The following is a 20,489-nucleotide window of genomic DNA, read 5'->3' as shown; positions in this document are numbered from 1 at the left end:
TTTGTAGAAACTATATGTTCCAAATACATTCTAGCAAAGAGCAATATAGTGGATTCTTTATTCCCTATACTTATGACGGTGCATAAGAATATTTGCCTTTTGCTTAAGGAATGATGATCAGATTCAGGCATCAATTGCACCATAGTTTTCTCTCACTCTATTGTGTATGCTATTTAACTTTCATGGCTATTGCATGAGGTATAACTATAAGGTCATCAAACTAGCTTGTGTAGGGTAGTGGACACAATCTTACATAGAAGTAAAACAGAAAATGAAATTCTACCTTGCCATTTCCCTTACAACATAAAATTAGAATTAGTATTTAATCATATCATATCATAATCATTATATATTAGAAATGAAAAGAAAAAGAAATGAATAAAGACTTCATCTGTCAACGATTAGCTATTTTTTTAGGGTTTAGCAAGATGGCAGGAAAGCAAATTAAATGAAATCTTTAAACCGATTTAATTTTAGTTTTTAGTTTCAAATGAAATCTAAGTTCAAACCATTTTTTTCTGGTTGACGTGTCCAAATCGTACTTTATTATCTGTTAAAATGAAAAGTATAAGGGGAAATTAACCTTTCTTTGCTCACCTCTTAACAATAGAATAGAATGCTTCCATCACTTTGCATAAAGTGGGAAGCTGTCATTATTCTTCCCCTTATTAACCAATTATTTAATGTAGCTTGCACTTGTGACATAGAAGAATAGAAGTATCTTTTATTTATGTCTTTTCCCATCATTTTCTGAGACGGATTAACTTTTTATAAAGACTCAGCTTTTCATTTAAGCACTTTTTAGTTCTTCATTAGTTTCTATGTATGCTTTTTATTAACAGACACCACACTAGTCAATCAGAATATATATATATATATAAATTTTTCTTAGGTAACATACAATTCATTAATTTCTCTCCACCACCATGTTGGATGTAACCAACAGGAAATATATGCCAAGACACAATTTCAGAGTTATTGTAGTTCCTTTCATGAATTTTTATATATAGTCATATACATTTTGACTTGTGCACAGTATCTAAAAACAAAATGAGAGTGCATGTAAAAAAAAATTGGTTTGGGGTAGCACATTAAGAAAGGAATCACATGCCAGGAATTTAGAATTAAAAAAGTGTAGTTACACACTTTTTCTTGGATAGGATGAGCCATTCCTTTTTTACCTCTTGATTATTCTTGGTCACTCCCAATTTCAGTTGCATGCCAACCATTCATGTACGAGTTGTATGGTCTTCATTTGCATCAGATATATCAGAGACAAATTATAAACTACAATACCAGCATAGAAGAAGAAGAAGAAGAAGCTGTATATGCCAATGCTACATCATGGATGGTAATCGGTAAAGGTGTATCAATGGAATTATGGAAATGAGATTATAATTAATAAATTAAAAGTGCAATTATGGTTCAATATTTTTTATTAATGTAGTCAAATAAGTTACACGTTTATTTTATAAAATATTGCAAATTTATATCAATACACGTTTTTGGTATATTGGTTTTTCATTTGCATTGCTGCTGCACAAAGACACCCTTTGACACTTTGAGAATTTATTCTGATTTTACAGATAATAAAGATGAAGGAACCGGATGCTCACTTTCATGTTCCGGGCATTGATTATTTTGCTTACATTTGATTCTTTTAAAGCCATGCAAAGGACAATAAGTTTATTTGTGAATATAGATGTATCCTAGAGTTTATAGAATAGAACATTTAAGTGGTTGAGGAAGACGACAAAAAGTTAGGAAATGGAGACCATTATCATTGATGAGTAACTGAGCATCAGCTTCAGCTCCATCTTTGTCTCACTCATTTCAATTTTGGCCCAACTCAAACCCTTTTTTTTTCTTGCAATTTCTTAAGGCTAATATAAATTTGCTTCAGTACTTATACATTATTAATCTTATATTATTACTAGTGTTTTGTCAATAGCATGGACTAATCTTCCAGGTACATATTAACCTCATATTGCTGATCTTTCATCATATGTTGTTTAACTTGGCCAACGTGCTATGTCGCATGATAGCAATTGTGATTTTGGAGATAACTGTTGCACAAGGATGCAGAGCATCACGGAATGAAATTGATGATCTTTTATTTTGAACTCTGTAAATAACTTATAAAAGAATGGTTAGATTTACAGTATGGTCACATCAGATTATGCATATAAAATTTATTACTTTCTGTTTCTATAATTACAATATTAATATTGAAATCCTAGTTTCTTGAAAAAAAAATTCAATCTTATTTTTTTTTATTTGGCTTACATATATTTTTGACCTCGTTAAGTTTATATTTTTATTTTTATTTTTGGTTCTTAGAAGTTTATTTTTCTAATTTTAATTTCTTTAAGTTGATGTTTTTTTTAATTTTGATTCACGTGAAATATTTTATTTATTTTTAATCTATGTAAGTTTATATTTTTTTCAATTTAAATTCCTGTAAATGTAAACTTATGGGACTATAAATGAAAAAATTAAAATTTTAAAGAAATTAAAATTAGAAAAACACAAACTTAAAAAGATTAAAAATTAAAAAAAAAAACTTACACGGACCAAAATAAAAAAATATGAATTTAGAAGAACTAAAATTAAAAAAATAAATTTACAAGGACTAAAATTTAAAAAAAAAATACTAATTTACATGAACCAAAAACCAAAAACATATTTAAACTTTTGTATCTTATTTGATTACAATAATTTCACAACTAATAAAATCATTATACTAATTTTCTCTCTGTCCCTCTTGATTTATGGGGAACAAAAGGAGACAAAGACGTGCAATCCAGATCTAAGAACATCTCTAATGTGAGTTGCTCATCAATTAACAACACAACAACATTGGAGATCGAACACCATATTTTTGTCACATAATAGCAATGATTGCTGGCTGGAAAGAGCCGTCGTAGTTATATTAACAACAACAGTGGAGAGGACCATATAATTGTTAAACTTATTTATTTTAATGATTTTCTCATTACTTAAAATCTATTAAACATTATATAAATTATGAGTGAATTTTATTGAATAAGAACTAAAAATTATAAAATTTATGATTTTTAATAAATTGCAGACACATCAATCCTTAAATAAGTACCTAGTGCTTGACAAGCATGTATCTCCAACAGAAAATTCTTAAGAGACATCGACCCTTAATAAGCAAAATAAGACAAAAATATCTCTATTGAAGTTGGTCTTAGAGAGTGTATTACTATTGTTTCTCTTTTTACTTTTTAGAGACCTACACCTCACTCCATAAAACATCTTATAACTAAACACCTAGTGTCCGTAGAGCACTTAGTGCCTGACAAACATATATGTATATCAAATGGAGAATTCTTATTAACCATCAATGCTTAATAGGAAAAAAAAGAAGACAAAAGCACCTCTGTTGAGGTTTGGCTTTAGAGTTTGCATCTCTTGTAATGGAGGAGAAATGGTCGATGCCCGATATTATTGATGACAAATGAAGCAAGAAGGAGGGAAGGAAGGAATCTAGTGACAACAACATTGCTAAGAAGTTGTCGTTGAATCAAGCTTCTCCAACACAATCATGGAAGATGATCGATGAGATTAGCTGTGGCAAATAACTAATGAGTTTCTGTTCATAGATAAAATCCTTAGTTTCTTCAATATTTTTCGTCTCCATTTCTTGCTCGTACAAATATTTATGAATCATATGTAATTTTAACTTCCTTCTCTTAATTTCTCTTCTTCTTTTGCAGTGAAATCATTGCTCTTTTCATGGAAGAGCTTTGATACCATGTTGGTAATCAAAAGATGAGAGCAAAAAAGATCATAGGCATACGCCAAGTAGAAAGAATATATATCAAGAGATAACATATTGATTAATAAAAGATTATTAAATTAGTTGTGCATGGTCCTATTTGTAGATCTTATTAGGCTAACCATATGCAAGTAATGTAACTACTTAACCAACTAAGCATATACTTTTAAATAAAAATACAATAGCAAGATTCAACAATTCGCTTGCTTTTGTATTTTTATGTATTGTTATATGTTGTTGAGTTTTAATTTTTAAAAGACAAAGATTATAAGTAATTCTTTTAAATATGTATTTTATTAGTTAATTAAATAGTGGTTTTTTCATGTATAATCAATCTTTATCTTTAATACGATACTGATTTAACCAATACAATACATTTTTAAAAACATTAAATGAAGTTTTTATTATTTGACAATTAAATATACTTTGCAGTTATATTTTCAAAGACTAAATTAGCTTTTAATTATACATTAAATGAAGTTATATTTGACAATTAAATATACTTTGCAGTTAGAAGATTAATATGGCTATGTACTTAAAAAAAATATTTAGGAATGATGATTAATTACAACAGTCCTTCGAAACGACACGTGTCTCAGGACTGTTTTTGCACAAAAACCAGATAAGTAAACAAAAACACGTGTCTAATAGGTCAAGCATGAACTGACACGTGTACCAATAATGCCTTTACATGCAGACACGTAGCTCGTAAACCCAACCCACTAGTTCTCCAATCAAATCTCATTTCTCCTAACACTTTTTTTCTCTATAAAAACAGACCATGGTCTTAATCTTCAACATGAACAAAAATCAAAGTTACATAGTACTTCATCATCTTCCACAAAATTATCCTCATATCACTCCCAAGTTCACAACACTAGGTCTAAATTTGATTGAAGATGGTTGGAATTGGGGTTCCAATATGCGTGCAATGTGGCAACACCAGCAACCCTTGCCGGTGCAAGGTGGTGGGGCCAACGCTCGGGTTCCTGGCGTTTGCGGCGGCAGCGGTGGTTGAGTGGCCGGTGGGGGCTCTCGTGTATTGCTTTCGCCACACAAAGGGTCGCAAAATCATGGGTCATCCCGCTACAGTCATATATCCTTCAGTCACCAATGCCATCCCCATCTAAGTTCTAACTATATGTTAATTAATTTCCCCATGATAATAATGTTATATATATATATATATATATATATATATATATATATGTTGTAAGTTCTTTCTTTTAATTAGTGACTTAGAGTTGCGTACCAATGTATATTATGCGTAACGCTTGGATTACGTAGTCGTTCAGTTAATTTGCTTTTTCCGTATGTATGCACAAAATAAGCTTAAGCAATCTTTTTTGCCCCTTTTTACTTTGATTTATATAGAAACGCATGGAAGGACTTTGTTCTGGTTTATATACTGAATTTGACAGTGCTTTTGTTGGAGTACACTTGTTAGTATGTGATAAAGTTTTATGTAGGATAAAAATGAAAAATGGATAGGGAAATTTTTTTTATGTATGTGATAATTTTTTATTGGGAGTATTTAATATAAAGTCATTATTGTTGTTTATTTTTTTTTCTTTTTGGGCGAAAAAAGATACAATGTTTCTATTGATAGGTCTAATTTTCTTTATCAATACATAAAAAAAAAATACATTTTATTGTGTTGGATTAACTTTTGTTATGTATATTGATTGGGTTTTCTTCAAGAGTTCAATTTCTTACTTCTACTTATGGAGTAAATTTTGTTGCCAGAGATAAAATCTACATCAATAATATCTATATCTTAATATAGACTCATGGCTATAGGTTATGGAGATATTACGCTTTTAAAAAAAAAATTGTTATATATATCTAGCAGAATTTAAATGTTCAATATAAATTTAAATTTGCATGCAATGACATGTAAAAACTCTTGGGAGATCAAATTTGATGATGATAATAAATAATCAAAATGACTTAAATCATATCGATAATACTGCATGAAATAAAATAATAAAAAATATAAAATTATGCACAAAAATTTTTAGATACTATGGAAGTGAAAAAAAGTAGATCTAAAGAAGAACTAGGTTAGGTTGGATTATACTAATTGGTGAATAAAAATGGATTTCAATGTTATTTTTTTTTTCTTTTTCCTTAGTTTTTTCTTAGCCAATATATCATGAAAAGTAAAAAGGGGCAAAGTAACTTTGTGTTGATTGTTTTCTAAATTAAAGTTATTTTTTTCTACGTGTAAAAAAGAAATAAATAAATCAATCAAATTCCGGGAGGTTTCATAGAACACTTTCTTATTAAGAGTTAAACTTCCATTTGTCCATATTTTAAGTTGGATTATATTACTAATAATTAAGTAATTAGTTACAAATGATTAATAAGTATAAAGTTGAGATTGAATTTGATTTTTGGTGAAAATAATTTATAATAAAATTTTATTTATTTTTTGATCGAACTTTATATTAATTAGAGTTTAAAATTTTTTTCCATGATAAATTGAAAAATTAAGATAAAAAAGTTAGTTATTAGAAAAACAAACACTTAAAAAAAGGAAAATTTTCTAAATTTGACTTAAGATGATATTGTATTTTTAACAATTAATTTTATTTATTTATTTCAATAATAATAATATATGTCAAAGTTTTTATTTTTGAATCATCTAGATGGTGATTTGATTATCTCTTTTAAGTCATAATCTAACTTAAATGAATAATATAAAAGAATTTAGCAATCTTTAACAAGAAGTAAACATCAAAAACATGAATTTATTTTGTTAACATAAATTATCATTTATATAATAAGAGATGTGAGTTCTTAAATAAATATTATTTTTATCAAAGAATACTTTGATTAAAAGAAGAAAAAAAACTATTATTTATGTTTTATATAAAATAATTCTATTCCAATTTCTGATTACCAATAAAGTTGGAATAACACTTCGATACACGCTCTTCCTCCAACATTAATTTATTAAAGAAACAATTTGCTAAAACAAAATTAATATATATATATATATATATATTATATAATTTTTTTTTCTAAAATTGAACTATTCGTGTTAAATCAGGAATCAAACGTTGATATCTGATGAGCCCGCTTTCAATTTTGCTGAAGAGTTGTTCAGTCCTGTTTTGCTCCTCTTCCTTGTCTTCTCCAAACATTCACACATTAACGTTTGAATCCTCTGATCTGAGACTTCGTCCATTTTCCTAAACCTCTAATTAAGCCACCAATTAGAAGAGGCAATTTTCTCACGTCAGAGAGAGATCATCTTTGTATCAGGTGTGAGCTTCTTCTTTACCTGATTCATCTCTTCTTCTTGCAATTCTGTTTGCATGTTTTTGAATTTATGTGATTTTGCATTGCTTTTTCTTCTTCTAGTCCCTCCTCTATTCCAAAGTTCCATTCTCTTTTTTTTTTTTCTTTTCAAATTTTCATTTTGGTCGATTTCATTTTCATATACTCAGTTTCATAGGGTGCTGTAAATTTGTGATATTTTTGGCTAGAAGCTGGATCAATTGTCAAAAATTGAAACTTGGCATTTACCCATATTTTGAAATGGTATTTTAAAAAAATAAAATAAAGAGTAGGTTATGAAACAGATTATGGAATTAATCATGTCATGATGAATAAGGGAGTGGGAGTTTTGTGAAGCCTTGAGGTCTGGAAAATAGGAATTGTCTACTATTTATTGGGATGCATTATAACTTCAGGATATGATGGACTTGGATTGAAAACCTCGTAGGAGATGTGAAGCCTTGCAATATCCACCTTTGAAAAAGAAGAATTGATCATAGCTTATTATACCCATAGAAGAACTAAGAGCAAATAGGAGCTGAACTTCACTACTCCCATAAGGGAGGTGATATTAACTATGATTGGAGTGTCGGCTCAATGTGGTGTGAAAGATTGCCCTGCAAAAGCTGGTGAGATTGGGATATGGGGTGGAGAAAGGGCAAGTACTATGGTGTTTGAAATTCTATTGGGCTGGCATTTAACATTGATCCCAATTTGAACTACTTTGGTCTCATTGTTCATTCTAGAACTAAAGGTAAAGTGACATCTTTGAAAAAGGGAAATAGAATTTGTCCTTCTTGTTTAAGGATTAATACAAGAGAAGTTGTTATAAGGAAGCAGGATGCTTCCTCATTTTCTGATAAAAATGAAACCGAATGAGATGTGGGTCATGTGGCTAATTCTGCAAACAGATTGCCGTCTACTTATATCTGTTACTTTAATCTTTGGAAATTCTTTAACCAATAATATTCTAATATATTTGACATTTTGACATACATTCTGAGACTCAGACTATTAGTTGTATTAAATATGGAAGTAGAAAAATCTTGTATTCTGAAAAATTATGGTTTGAGGGTCGATCATTATCAACCTAATTCATTAGATTGATTCTAAAATTTACATATATCTAATATATTGTGTGTTTGATGGTAACTAAGTCACGTTTTTCTACTTTCTATGTTTTTACTTTAAAAAAAAGGTTGTAATGATAACTGTTTCATTCTTTGTTTTGGTAGTGCTGCATCCACTCTCAGATGGGTATAGTGAGGGGGGTGTTATTGGATGAATCAGTACTCTTGGCTGAAAGTGGTGATGATAAAACTGTTTCTTTACTCCGGCCAGGAGCTGAGTCTCTCATCCGAACACTCTTCCTGTCCAGAACGCATAGTGGAATTTCTTATGGTGTTGGCCTTCCAGATGACAAGGCAAGTGTTCTTCAAAAAATTGCTAGTTTGTACTCACTTGATTGCTTCATCTTAAATGATTCTGTAAGTGAGGTTATGCCTGGATGGAGTAATACTGATGATGGCAGCATTATTATTTATCTGATTTCTGATAAGAAGGAGTTCTTACCTAAATTAAGCAGCTATAATTGGCTGGTTGTTGTTCTAAATGTTGGAGGTGAAAGCTTATGTCACAATCCAAATATACTTCAGATTGAAAACTTAGAGGAGTTTCCATTGACCATATGCCACTTAAATAAAAGATCAATTGGAACCAATGCTGTGACTGTGAGTTATACAATGAAGCCTTCTCGTGTCGAAGATTTTGCAAAGAGGGGTGCATTTCCTTTGTGTCCTACTCAAAATGGGTTGATGTTTGTGCCTCTCGCATCCAAGCTGCCTTTATCATCTCAATTAAAGGGTGTTGACATAGTTCTCCACAAAGCCACTGATGAAATATTATCAATTGAAGATAATAATATTACTTTTACACAGAACATCCAAGCATTGCAAAGATACTTGGATCAGCACCAGGATTTCTGTGTTATTGATCCACTGAGTAATGTTTATCCTTTATTGGATAGGCTAGAAATTCAACAAGTTCTACTTGGCTTAGTAGAACTGAACACTGAAGGCAAATATTTGATCAGAGGGGCCCATTTTCTTAAGGCTGATAACTTTGATGAATTTGATTTTGCAACTGGACTAGCTGAAGCTAGATTGTCTCTTCCATGTATAGTGAAACCTAAGGTTGCTTGTGGTGTCAGTGATGCACATAAGATGACAATTGTTTTCAAAGTTGATGATTTTAAGAATTTAAGTGTTCCTCTTCCAGCTGTTATTCAGGAATATGTGGATCATTCATCCACTTTGTACAAATTTTATGTCTTGGGTGAAAAGATTTTCTATGCTGTCAAGAAGTCAATACCAAATGCTGATATTTTGAGGAAATCATCTAATGGTGATGAGCTCAAACCTCTACTGTTTGATAGCTTAAAATCTATGCCGACCGCTGACAGTATCACAAGTAATGAGCCTATTGACCTTAAGCTGGTTACAGATGCTGCAAATTGGCTTAGGAGAAGGCTTCAGCTTACCATCTTTGGTTTTGATGTTGTAATTCAGGAAGGTACTCATGACCATGTAATTGTGGATGTAAACTATCTCCCATCATTTAAGGAGGTGCCTGATGACATCTCTATTCCTGCCTTTTGGGATGCCATTAGAAATAAGTTTGACTCTAGGGTATCTAAATAAGCATTTGTTTGAACTTTGTGACTATTTGACATGTAATAATGCCGATGGTTACATAGATCAGGCACTAGATGATATCAAGCTAAATATGAGTTTGAATAACTCATTATTGCATACTTGAGGTTTGAAATGCTTAACACTTGTTATTAATGCAATTTAGTGTTATTTTTCTTCTGCTATTTGACATTATATTACTACTTTGCGAGATATTTTTAGTTCGGATTATAGGCACTTAACTGATAACATGTGCTTAATTCCACATTATCTCTAGAAAATATATTTCCACATTTGACTACAAATGGGGCGAATCATTGAAGCAACATTTGCATCTTCTGGTCCTAGCACTACTACTGTATAAATGTATAGACATGTCTATCAATATATAGGCTACAGATTTTAGGGCAAAATTAAATTGCATTAGAAGCACCTAACATATAAATAATGGCTTGCTTCTGCATAAATGACTATCTGGAAGGACTGCTATAAACTAGTGACTGTTGTGGTGCTGCTGATTCTTCATGAATTTCTGCTTGTTCCACTGGGCTGAAACTCACCCGTTTCTGAAAAAAATAGATATAAAGAACATTAGCTTAAGTCCATGAAGAGTTACATATTAACTGGTAATTAATATATGTGAATGGAGATACAATATTGCAATTTGAACGAGCCTTTGCATGGAAACCGAAACGAATTACTAGGAAACTAACTACACATATCATAGGCTAATTATGACTGACATTGAAATATTCTACTCTTGTTAGCCAACTTTCAAAGACATTCAGTAATGGTTCCAACAACACGTTTTCTGAAGGTGCTATACAACTACTAAACGAGGAATAATTATATTGATTGAGTCCTTATGCTGCATTTCTCGGCATAGTTGCTGACATACCGACAATGTTGACGTTTTTGGCTTGCTCACTGTTACCCTCATGCATTGTGGCAAACAAGTATGCAAAAGGGTCTGCCAAGTGTTAAAACCATTGAAAGATAGGATTGGAAAATAGAAAACACTTTTTTTTTTTTTATAAATGTAAGGGATGAAGTGTCACATTTTAATTTAGTAAATATATACCTTCTTTTTCAAAAATATTTTATGAATATTCATTTCTAGGAATAAAATTGTTACAAAATATTAGATAGAAATAATGATAATAATTGTCATGAATTGTATTTTTCTAACCACTTCAATATTTTGTTTAAATATGTGTTTGGTTCCACGTGAAATTCACGTTTAAAGTAAAATCATATTGAAAATGATGCAAAGGTAACTATTAATTGCGTTGGGGATCCATGTCTAACATTTTTTAACGTGTTTCCAAACATATTGTAAGGAATAAAAAAATCCAGTTCTATTTTAATCAATATAAGATTGATATCAATTGTATTTTTTATTGCATTATTTTGTTCTAAAAAGTATTTGTTTGAAAGATAATTTTATACAGCATGTGTTTAGTTTAGTGCACAACTATGATTTAACTTTTATAATAAATGGAATTTAAAAATAAGCACCGACTTTTGATGCGATTCTACGTTTGACTTCTGCCTCAACATATTCTGCCTCAACATATTCTGCATCTTTCGATGGTCCAAAATGAATGAGAACAAAGAATACGGTGAGGCATGTTACTTACCATGTTAGATAGATGGCTTAAGAAGCAACCTCATAACGACCAAAAGAGAAATAAACAAAAGAAGTCTCATAAACAACGTGAAAAAACCGAGTCAAGAGTGAATGTATTTATCTGAGCAGTTAAAACTAGCAATATAATTTTATTTCCATCAAACACTATCATTAGCATCAGCAAACTAAGGTTGATTGCTACTAAAATCATTAAGTATAATTTGTCTCAATTATGCTTTCGTTCACAAAATCTCTCATTCTCTCTTCAAATTTTTGGGTTGCCGGTCTTTTTGATTCGTAAACTAGAAAATGTCAAAACTTGACATTCAAATTTTTGTTGTTTCCAATTTGTTGTCATCTTTCAGGTGGTCAACTAATAACGGCAACTTCGGATCTTAGGTGAAGTGCAAAATTTGGACTTATTAAAATAAAACCAATCAAGTCAGTAAAAAATATCACGTTACTTAAACAAAATTTAACAAATTCAATTAAAACATTACACGGTTATCTCTTCACAAATTATCATATATAATAAATTTATTAAATTTTATAATAATTACTTTAAAATACTTAGAATGATTTCTAATTAATTAAAAATATCAAATTTGCACCAACAGGGAATGAAAATTAACTCAAATTTAATAAGCACAGAAAAATGGAACTTGCATGCAATATTTAATCCAATTTATTATAAGCTTTTCTTTCTTTAAAAGATAAAAAAATGTGGCAAACACAATTAATCATACAAAAATTAAACAATAGGAAGAGCTTTTTATAGTGAAAAAAAATGTAGTAAACAACTTTTTATACTTTGTTTTCTTCCTCCTTTCTCTTTCCTTATTATTCAAGAAGATTTAACTTTTAAATTAAAAAATATTAAATAACTTTAACTTTAATTTTTCAAACATTAAAATAACTTTTAAAGATTAAAAAAATTCAAATCAAACACAACTTCTATCTTATTTTCATAAAATTGATTATATAAATTTTCATATAATAAAGATTTATTATTAAGTGAATGTTCAATTAGATCATTTTCCCAAGTTCACACAAGATACGATCATGTGTATGTACGCAACAAAACTTTTGTACACGTCGGTATCTAGCAATTTGCTTATATATGTATGGAAACAGCAGAAGAAGATCACCAACGTTCAAACAAAATGTCAAAGATTCAAGAGTACAACTCACAACATTAAAATCAATAAAATAAGAAGAGTGTTAGCTACACATCTTCTAGGGTATTCTTTTGATCATGCACCACTCTCTCTAATTAGTTAAAATTTATTAAAAATATAAATAAGAGAGAATCATTAAATAACAATAAGTAAGACGTACAAAAAAATTATTAACTTTCAATAAACTATGTATTAAAAAGAATATGTTAAATAATATATTACTACTCTTTCTCATAAAATAGTAGAAAACAATTAAACAAACATAACATACCCTTCGTGGCTTGCGATTGTGAACCTCTTTTTGGGCCTCCACCGTTGCGCCGCCGCCGTCCACGGGGGCATTATTCCCCATATACAAACTTATGATCTTCTCCGCCACCTCGCTCCCGTCGTGGCTCTCCTCCATAAGCCTCTCCAAGTGGGCCTTGGGCAGCCTCATTTTGACCCTCGTGGGCCCACCATTTTCTGGCTTGGGCCCATGCTTCACCATGGTAAGGTCCGAAACGGAGCGTTTCGACAGCATCAAGAAATCAAGCCTATCCTGGGCGTTCATGCCACGGATTCCACTGGATCGCACCCTCCTCGTTACTAATGGTTCGGGCTTAACCTTGGGTAACTCCACCAAAAAATAAATCTTCTTGGGCTTGAGCTGGTAGTCAGGCTCAAGTGGCTTGGCCCGAGGCCCGAAGTTTTTCACCGCGTGAGAGTCCAAGAGAACATGTCCAGGGTAGTCCTTAACGACGTCGTTTGCTCTTGCTGGAGTATTGAGCTTGAACGTTTCACCGTCTATTTTCATCACCTTTGCTTTTTTACTCCCCATAGCATTTCCCATCTCTTCCTTTTTACTTGTTCTTCGTGATTTGAATTTGGATAGGATGTGATTGATTTCTTTCTCTCGTGGACAAAGGGTGGTGTTGCTGGTGGTTTTGCTATTTATATTGCCATCACGGGTTGTGCCAATTAATAAAGAGGTTGACAAAAGCGAATTAGAAGATGTGTGTGAATTACTGGAATTTTGCTAGAGATTCCATACAAATAAGGGAAGAGAGGGTTGATATATAATAGTGGTGTGAAACCATTGATTTAATTAATGGGGGACAAAGTTAAGTTTGGTGGGGTTTAAGCTCACTTGGATGGTTATAAGTGGGGACCACATTTTTAATGCATGCAATTCATATACTAATCTCTCCTGCTTTATATTATTAAAGGGATTGATTTTGTTTACAATAAGATCCAGAGATTGTTGTTACCAATCTCCTTTGTCTAGTATTGGTTTGATCTTCCATCTTCTTCTTGCTTCAGTGTGCGGATTTATTTGATTCCATCAAATTGATTTCTGAATATTGAAAGATTATAAATACTGATTAATTAAGTAATTTGTGTTATTTTTATAATCGACACTTGCTTCCGAATTCGCAGCTAAGTGTAAGAAAAATATTTACTAAATTAGTTTGTCCTAAAGTTAATTGGGTCGTTGCAGATTTTTTCCAAAGAGAGATGATGTAAAATGTCTTTTCTCTTTATAGAAATATATGAGTTGTGGAGCCAAGCCAAACTTTAAATCTTAATCCAACTCATGTCTTTCCATTGAGAAAAAGAAGAGAGATTTGTTCTTATTCTTTTCTTATCTGATTTGTCTATACCAATACCAAAAAAACAACTTCAATAGTTTTTTACCTACCAATATAATGGTGTATAATTAATACTGTGTATACCGATACTTACATACATCTAAATAAAACAAAATTGAAAAAATAAGTAATTATTATCTTCACTATTTATACTGATATGTCTTCACCGAAAAAAAATTATACAGACATATGTTATTTATGCATATCAATGTACTAATGTGACTTGATAATACAAAACAACATAAATAGAAACATACATAAAATTGTTGAAATCTTTTGATCTTCACAAAGACTTCAATATACATTTTTTGTTTTTTAATATTAATATAACAATATATGAAACTTATCGAGTATCGATCTTGATGCAATCAGTCGAGGCAGAGTATATTAATCTCAAGAAGCACTACTTGTTTAATTTTAACATACGTAGAGAACACTTCTAGGGTTTGGATCAAAACTACGTATATGAGTTGAGTATGCTGCATGACTTGTAGCATGTTAGGCAACTTTTGAAAGGGAGAAGGCGCTTAAGAGGCCTTTTTACATTTTCAACTCTTTTTCTCTGCATTTATTAATAGATATATGTCTGTTTCATCGAGGTGCTAACCACACAGTCACACTTACATTAAATGGTTCTGTCCAATTTGGACTTTCAAACTAAAAACAGCATTTCTCTCTTTTACTTTGATCAGCTTTCTCCCCCTTTATTCTTTTTATGCCTTCCGTCAGCACATAACAGTGCAACCTTAATCTTTCAATTAAATACCTTTTAAGTAGAAGAACATAAAGGAGTAGGTAGATTGATGTGATACCAACAATAACTCACTACTTTTGCTTTGTAAAAATTTGATTAGTTTAACCATATTAACTAAGTATTTCAAACTAATACAATCAACAAGAGATTATATTTATTAAAAAAATATAGCTGCTAAGATGCTAGAAGGCTCATAACTATAGTGAAAAACGGTGAAACTTTGACCCAACTCTCAAGGAATCCAAGTCTAGAGACATATCTTGAAGTAATCTCACCAAACAACAACTCCAATGTCTGTAGTTACAACTAGTCTTCTACCATGCAACTAGGTCTAATGAATAAGACACATATGAAATAATAAATTATTTCAGATGTTTAAATAATAATTGTTCTCTAAGACTATATGATAAGTCCCAGTTCATTGATTCGCAGTGATTATATATAATATTCTACATGAACGTGATTGAAAAAAATTATGGGGACTCCAGTACACAGTACCCAAAGCTTTTTGAAGATTTATCCCTCCAATAATCATCTTTATGAAATAGTTTTCAGTTAGAAGGGACATTGACTTCTTTATTAGTTTCAATATTGGAAGATCCTGCATTTTCAACAAACTAAAACCTACCAACTACGCTTACTTCAACAAGCCTGAAAAATATGTACCAAGCAAACCTCAGTAGGGACATGGAGGCTTATAACTTAGACCAAACCTCAACCTAACCTTTAAGGTATACCTTTTAACGTTCACTTTATAATGTGTAGTCATGAATAAAGGTGAGAAAAATATATGGAAGTAAAAGGATGGAAAGCGATTAAAGGTTAAGTCCAAGACAAAAATTCAGAGGAGCACATGGGAGAAGTGGGGAAATGTGTGGAAGAGAGATGGGATAGGTAGGAATAAGAGCCATTAATTGCATGTTCTCCATAAAATAATTTGTATGTATATAAAATTAGTAAATATTTCATATATTATCGAGGTGAGTAAGCGGCCGGTTGAAATAGGTGAAATAGGTATATCTTTGTCTTTATTTGATCCAATTAAAACCCCAGACATATAGGACAAAATTATGCAATTTGATTTTTTAACATAATACATAATTCTTAATATTATATATAGTTCAAGTAAAATAAAAGAAATATAAAATTTAAATTAAGATATATTTTTAAAAAGTAATAACATTGTAAATATAATATCAGGTTATACTAAATATATATTGCCTATTAAATAAAAAGTTTTATTATTGATACATAATTGTTAATATTAAAAAAAACTTATATTTTTTAATAGAATACCTGGGACACTGAATCAAATTAGGACGATATGATGCATTATTTGAATCTATTCTCAAAATGCATCATATTTAATTTCAATTCAAGAATTTATCAAATTAACCTCGGACGGGCCTAGTTAGTGACACAAGTTATATCATTCTTTTCCCTACATTATATGCGTATAATTTTAAATATTAATAGAAGATAAAAATTATAAATTTAAAATAGTAAAATAATTAGTGGTAGATTATTTTTTCTAACGATAAAAAATATAAATTGAAATACAAAAAAAAACAAATATTTAAATCTTTCAATTTATAAATAATTATAAAATAGTTTACTGAGCATAATATTTTTTTTAAAAAAATATATTGTTGTTAAATGAGGAAATGAGCAATAATTAAAGAAATTAAATCTACTCAAGTGAGTTTAGTTAATTTAAACTATAGGACATGAATTATTTTTCTTTTTTATTTTATCGACAAATATTGGTTGTTAATTTTGTTAAAATATTAGTAGGAGAAATTGAACTCATGATCTCTTCCTTCTCTTCTCTTTGTTTCAACCATCCAGTCAACCTAATTAATTATTATGTATATGGTTATTAACAAGGAGAAAAGAGAGACACAGAGTTAAAAATATAAAAGAGAGAGAAGAATAGAGAAATCAGATGACAAAGAACAAAACTCATAAGTCACAAAGATATGAAAGTCTTTAATAAGAATCAACAAACTTCTAATTTAAGAAAAAAAAGGAAATCAAATAATAATTAACTCACACTCGCTCATAATAAAACTTTAATATTATTCAGATTATGAAATGAGAGTAATTGTGATACTTTTTATAGAGTTTATTCTAAGATGGTCAACCCTAATTTCCTCTCCTACTCACACACATGGAGTCATGCATGGAGGCTATTTTATGGAGCAAGGAGGCTAATCCTAATTGCCCCCTCCAATGTAGCGCTGCTTTCAATGTCCATATTTTGGAGAGTAAAAATTTCATTTTTTTTCTTTCCATTTTCTTAATTAGACTAACATCATTATTAATTATGTTGCTATTTTTTTTTGCTAACATTCATAGTTAGACTAACCTTGCTTATATCCATTAAGAGTAAACCGTTCCAATTATTAAGATATAAATCTTAATAAATAATTTTACGATTTTAAATGTCAAAAGAATAAAACAAAGATGGATAAGTAATGAACTGGATCTTACATAATTTACCTAAGGTCCTAAATTTCTTACCCATGCCCTTTTAGAATGAAATATATTTTTACATTATAAATTAATTAGAATACTAAAATTCTCATTATTTTATTTTTTTGGAGGGAGCAGACCAAAGGCTAAAAAAAACAAAGAAACTAAAATCGAACCAAACGTTGGGCACCAAGCCCAAACCAATAAATTAGTACAGGAGATACAAAAGAGATCTGAGAATTGTTTTTCTTTTTTCTTTTTTAATTTCAATTCGTAGCCAATATAATTTTCAGATAATGGAATTCAATATATACTTACGTGACACATTCTACAATTAATCTAAGAAAAGCATATAACGATTTTTCAAATTTCACTTCTAATTAAACACTTTCATATTAATTTAAATTAATTCCTCCCCTTTTTGGATCCATACAAACCACAAACTAAGAAAGTACCTTAGTTATTGTCCGAGTTTTGCAACTGATCACAAAGAATGACGTGCATCACACATCCACCAGAGGTGGATTCTCACCTTCGTAGGAAAGAGTAAGAAGCAAAGATGAGTCACCCATTATTATTAATTTTAATTTGTTTTCCCAACGCTGATGAAAATGACCAAATTAAAAAGGCTAATTAATGAATGTCAATTCCAAGTAGTCACCCAAAATGTTGGTTCATTTCATGTTGTTTGAACTTTGAATCAGTTAACGGGTAAGCTACTTTTCTTCAGTTTTGTAAGACTATCATTATTAATTTGGGTCGATTGAAAATAACAATCTATTCAATTGATGATATAAAATGTTTGTGTCAAACCTTTGCAGCTGCTAAAACGACCTTTTATTTTTTTCTCCGGGTTCTGATACATCCAAAACAATCAAACTTTAATCAACAAGTCTATCATAATTAATAAATGACTGAATTTCTTTAAGTATAGTGATAGATTGGATTCGATTTTCTAGTTATATGTAAGAAGAAAAATTTATTGAAAAATGTCAAATTTATTTTAATAATCTCTATACTTTGAGAGTTAATCTCATGTTTTTTTACTATGAGGATATTTTATTTCTAGAAAAAAAATGATTAATCCTTTTTGTGTTTCATGCTGAATGTTACATCAAAATTAAGAAAGTTGTCCAGATCCAATTTAAATATGGTTACGAATGATTTTTCTTGTCACCAAATAATTAAGATAAATATTAACTAGTGTCTTTAAGTTATTGGTTAAAAAATTAAAAGTATAAAAATTTTATTGGATGTGTAAAATTAGGTATTGATCATGACTCTTTTTATACTCTCTTGTAATTTTTACATTAAATACTTTTTCTTTTTAATTTTTTTTAATTAATGTCCTAAAATTACTAGTTAATCTTATATCGTCAAATACTAAATTAATCTTTTTCTAGCTAGTTAGTTATATAACACCGATACTACACATCAGGATTAGCAACTCCATGTGGGATTTTTTATAATGTTATGCAAGTGTGAAAAGTGAAATAGTTTAGAAATCTTGTGTGAAAAGTGAAATAGTTTAGAAATCTTATGCAAGTGTGAAAAGTGAAATAGTGACAAAATTTGGTGAAGAGTAGTGTACGTGTTGATAGAAAAAATGAATTGACAACAAATCAACCTTTTGAAGAAAAAGTAGATTAACAAGGAATAAACTAACAAAAATTAAGTTTAGTAAATAGTAGGAAATTTGGCAAGGAGAGTAAATTACCAAAGAATAGAAATAGAAGGTGCTAGATCTAATGTAACTAGATAGGAAATAAAGTATAAGTTTGTAAACTGTGAAGAAACTAAAAGTGTTTCAAAAATAAAATGCATGCATATATGGAGTAAATGAATTTAGAAAAGACAAAGAGAAAGTAGTTAAGCATCCAATAAGCAATTATTTAACTACTTTCTCTTTATAACTAAATACATACTATTTAAATTCAAAAAAAGAAAGAGAAAACACGCTTGGTAAATAACTAACTACTTTCCAATTTGTCAGATAAATCATTTTTCATGTATTTAAATTTTGTTGACTTGACATTTAGAGCTCAAAGTTCTGGTATAACCATCTCATAACTATATATCTTAACAAACGACATGTGATAGAAAGAACATAAAGCATTTTTGATATTGGTATATCAATCTTTTAGGATGTGATTCTCTGCTACTATATTCTACAGCAACTTCGGCTCTTTATATATCGACAAAACATAAACACTTTATTATACTATCCGACGTTGTATGGCCATATCTTTTATGGTTATTTAAAACAATTGACGTAAGTTGTCAAAAATTGTCCCATCTTGTTCTTTTCTTTTTCTTTTTCGTCTCTGTTACATTTCACTACATATCCATGTGAAGCCCGTTGCCACTAGCTCTCCTTTCTCTAGTTTTGCTTTTATCTATTTTTTTAATTGAAAAAACAGAAAAAAAATGAGTGAATATAAATAATATATATTTATATATATAATTTTCTTTAAAATTTATTTTTAAAAATATATTTATTTTTTATTTTTATTTTTCCTTGCTTGAATTAAGGTGATTAAATAGTGTAAAACATCAAATATGGTAAATATTATTGTATTGAGCTTGAATTTATTTAATCATTTTATTATTTATTTCGTATGTAAAAAAAAAGATAATCTCAACTTTAAACAAATTATTTAGGATAAAACTAAAAAAATAATTTTTAAATAAAAATAAAAATTGTTAGATAATTTTATTTCCTTTTTAAAATATAAAAATAGCAAATAGAGAGAGAAGAGGGGAAGAGAAAAAAGAATTATAGAGATTTATTTCTTCTAAAAACTCTTTGATTCAAGTTTTTAAAATGCTTAAAGAACTTTTTTTTTTCTAAAAAAACTGTTTGATCTAATTTTTATTTCTTAAAAAATAAAAAACTAAATTTAAGTCAAATGATATCTTAAAACATCCTTAAGCACATGAATAGAAAAATGAGTTTGATTCACCAAAAATGAGTCATTTAACTTGCTAAATAGGGTAAATTGAATTGAGAGTTTTAGCCTGCTCTCTAAACGAACTTATAG

The 20,489-nt window shown here is 29.7% G+C and overlaps 3 protein-coding genes across 3 annotated transcripts; 2 read left to right on the top strand and 1 right to left on the bottom strand.

The window, feature by feature from the left end:
- The first annotated feature begins 4,597 nt into the window (after positions 1 to 4,597).
- On the top strand, positions 4,598 to 5,244 carry LOC114394424. The gene has a single exon (XM_028355996.1). The coding sequence runs from the start codon at positions 4,705 to 4,707 to the stop codon at positions 4,933 to 4,935; it is 231 nt and encodes a 76-aa protein (XP_028211797.1). The 5' UTR covers positions 4,598 to 4,704; the 3' UTR covers positions 4,936 to 5,244.
- Positions 5,245 to 6,857: 1,613 nt separating this feature from the next.
- On the top strand, positions 6,858 to 9,958 carry LOC114396768 (inositol 1,3,4-trisphosphate 5/6-kinase 4-like). The gene is made up of 2 exons (XM_028358918.1): positions 6,858 to 7,075; positions 8,326 to 9,958. The coding sequence occupies exon 2, from the start codon at positions 8,344 to 8,346 to the stop codon at positions 9,787 to 9,789; it is 1,446 nt and encodes a 481-aa protein (XP_028214719.1). The 5' UTR covers positions 6,858 to 7,075; positions 8,326 to 8,343; the 3' UTR covers positions 9,790 to 9,958.
- An 82-nt stretch (positions 9,959 to 10,040) lies between these two features.
- On the bottom strand, positions 10,041 to 13,636 carry LOC114396769 (uncharacterized protein At1g66480-like). The gene is made up of 2 exons (XM_028358919.1): positions 12,860 to 13,636; positions 10,041 to 10,346 (listed from the first exon to the last, which is right to left on the bottom strand). The coding sequence occupies exons 1-2, from the start codon at positions 13,418 to 13,420 to the stop codon at positions 10,251 to 10,253; spliced, it is 657 nt and encodes a 218-aa protein (XP_028214720.1). The 5' UTR covers positions 13,421 to 13,636; the 3' UTR covers positions 10,041 to 10,250.
- Between the last annotated feature and the right edge of the window lie 6,853 nt (positions 13,637 to 20,489).

Source organism: Glycine soja, chromosome 18 (assembly GCF_004193775.1).
Source record: "Glycine soja cultivar W05 chromosome 18, ASM419377v2, whole genome shotgun sequence".
Classification (NCBI taxonomy): domain Eukaryota; kingdom Viridiplantae; phylum Streptophyta; class Magnoliopsida; order Fabales; family Fabaceae; genus Glycine; species Glycine soja.
The sequence above is the reverse complement of the archived record's forward strand: the minus strand, read 5'-3'. Positions and strand labels throughout refer to the sequence as shown.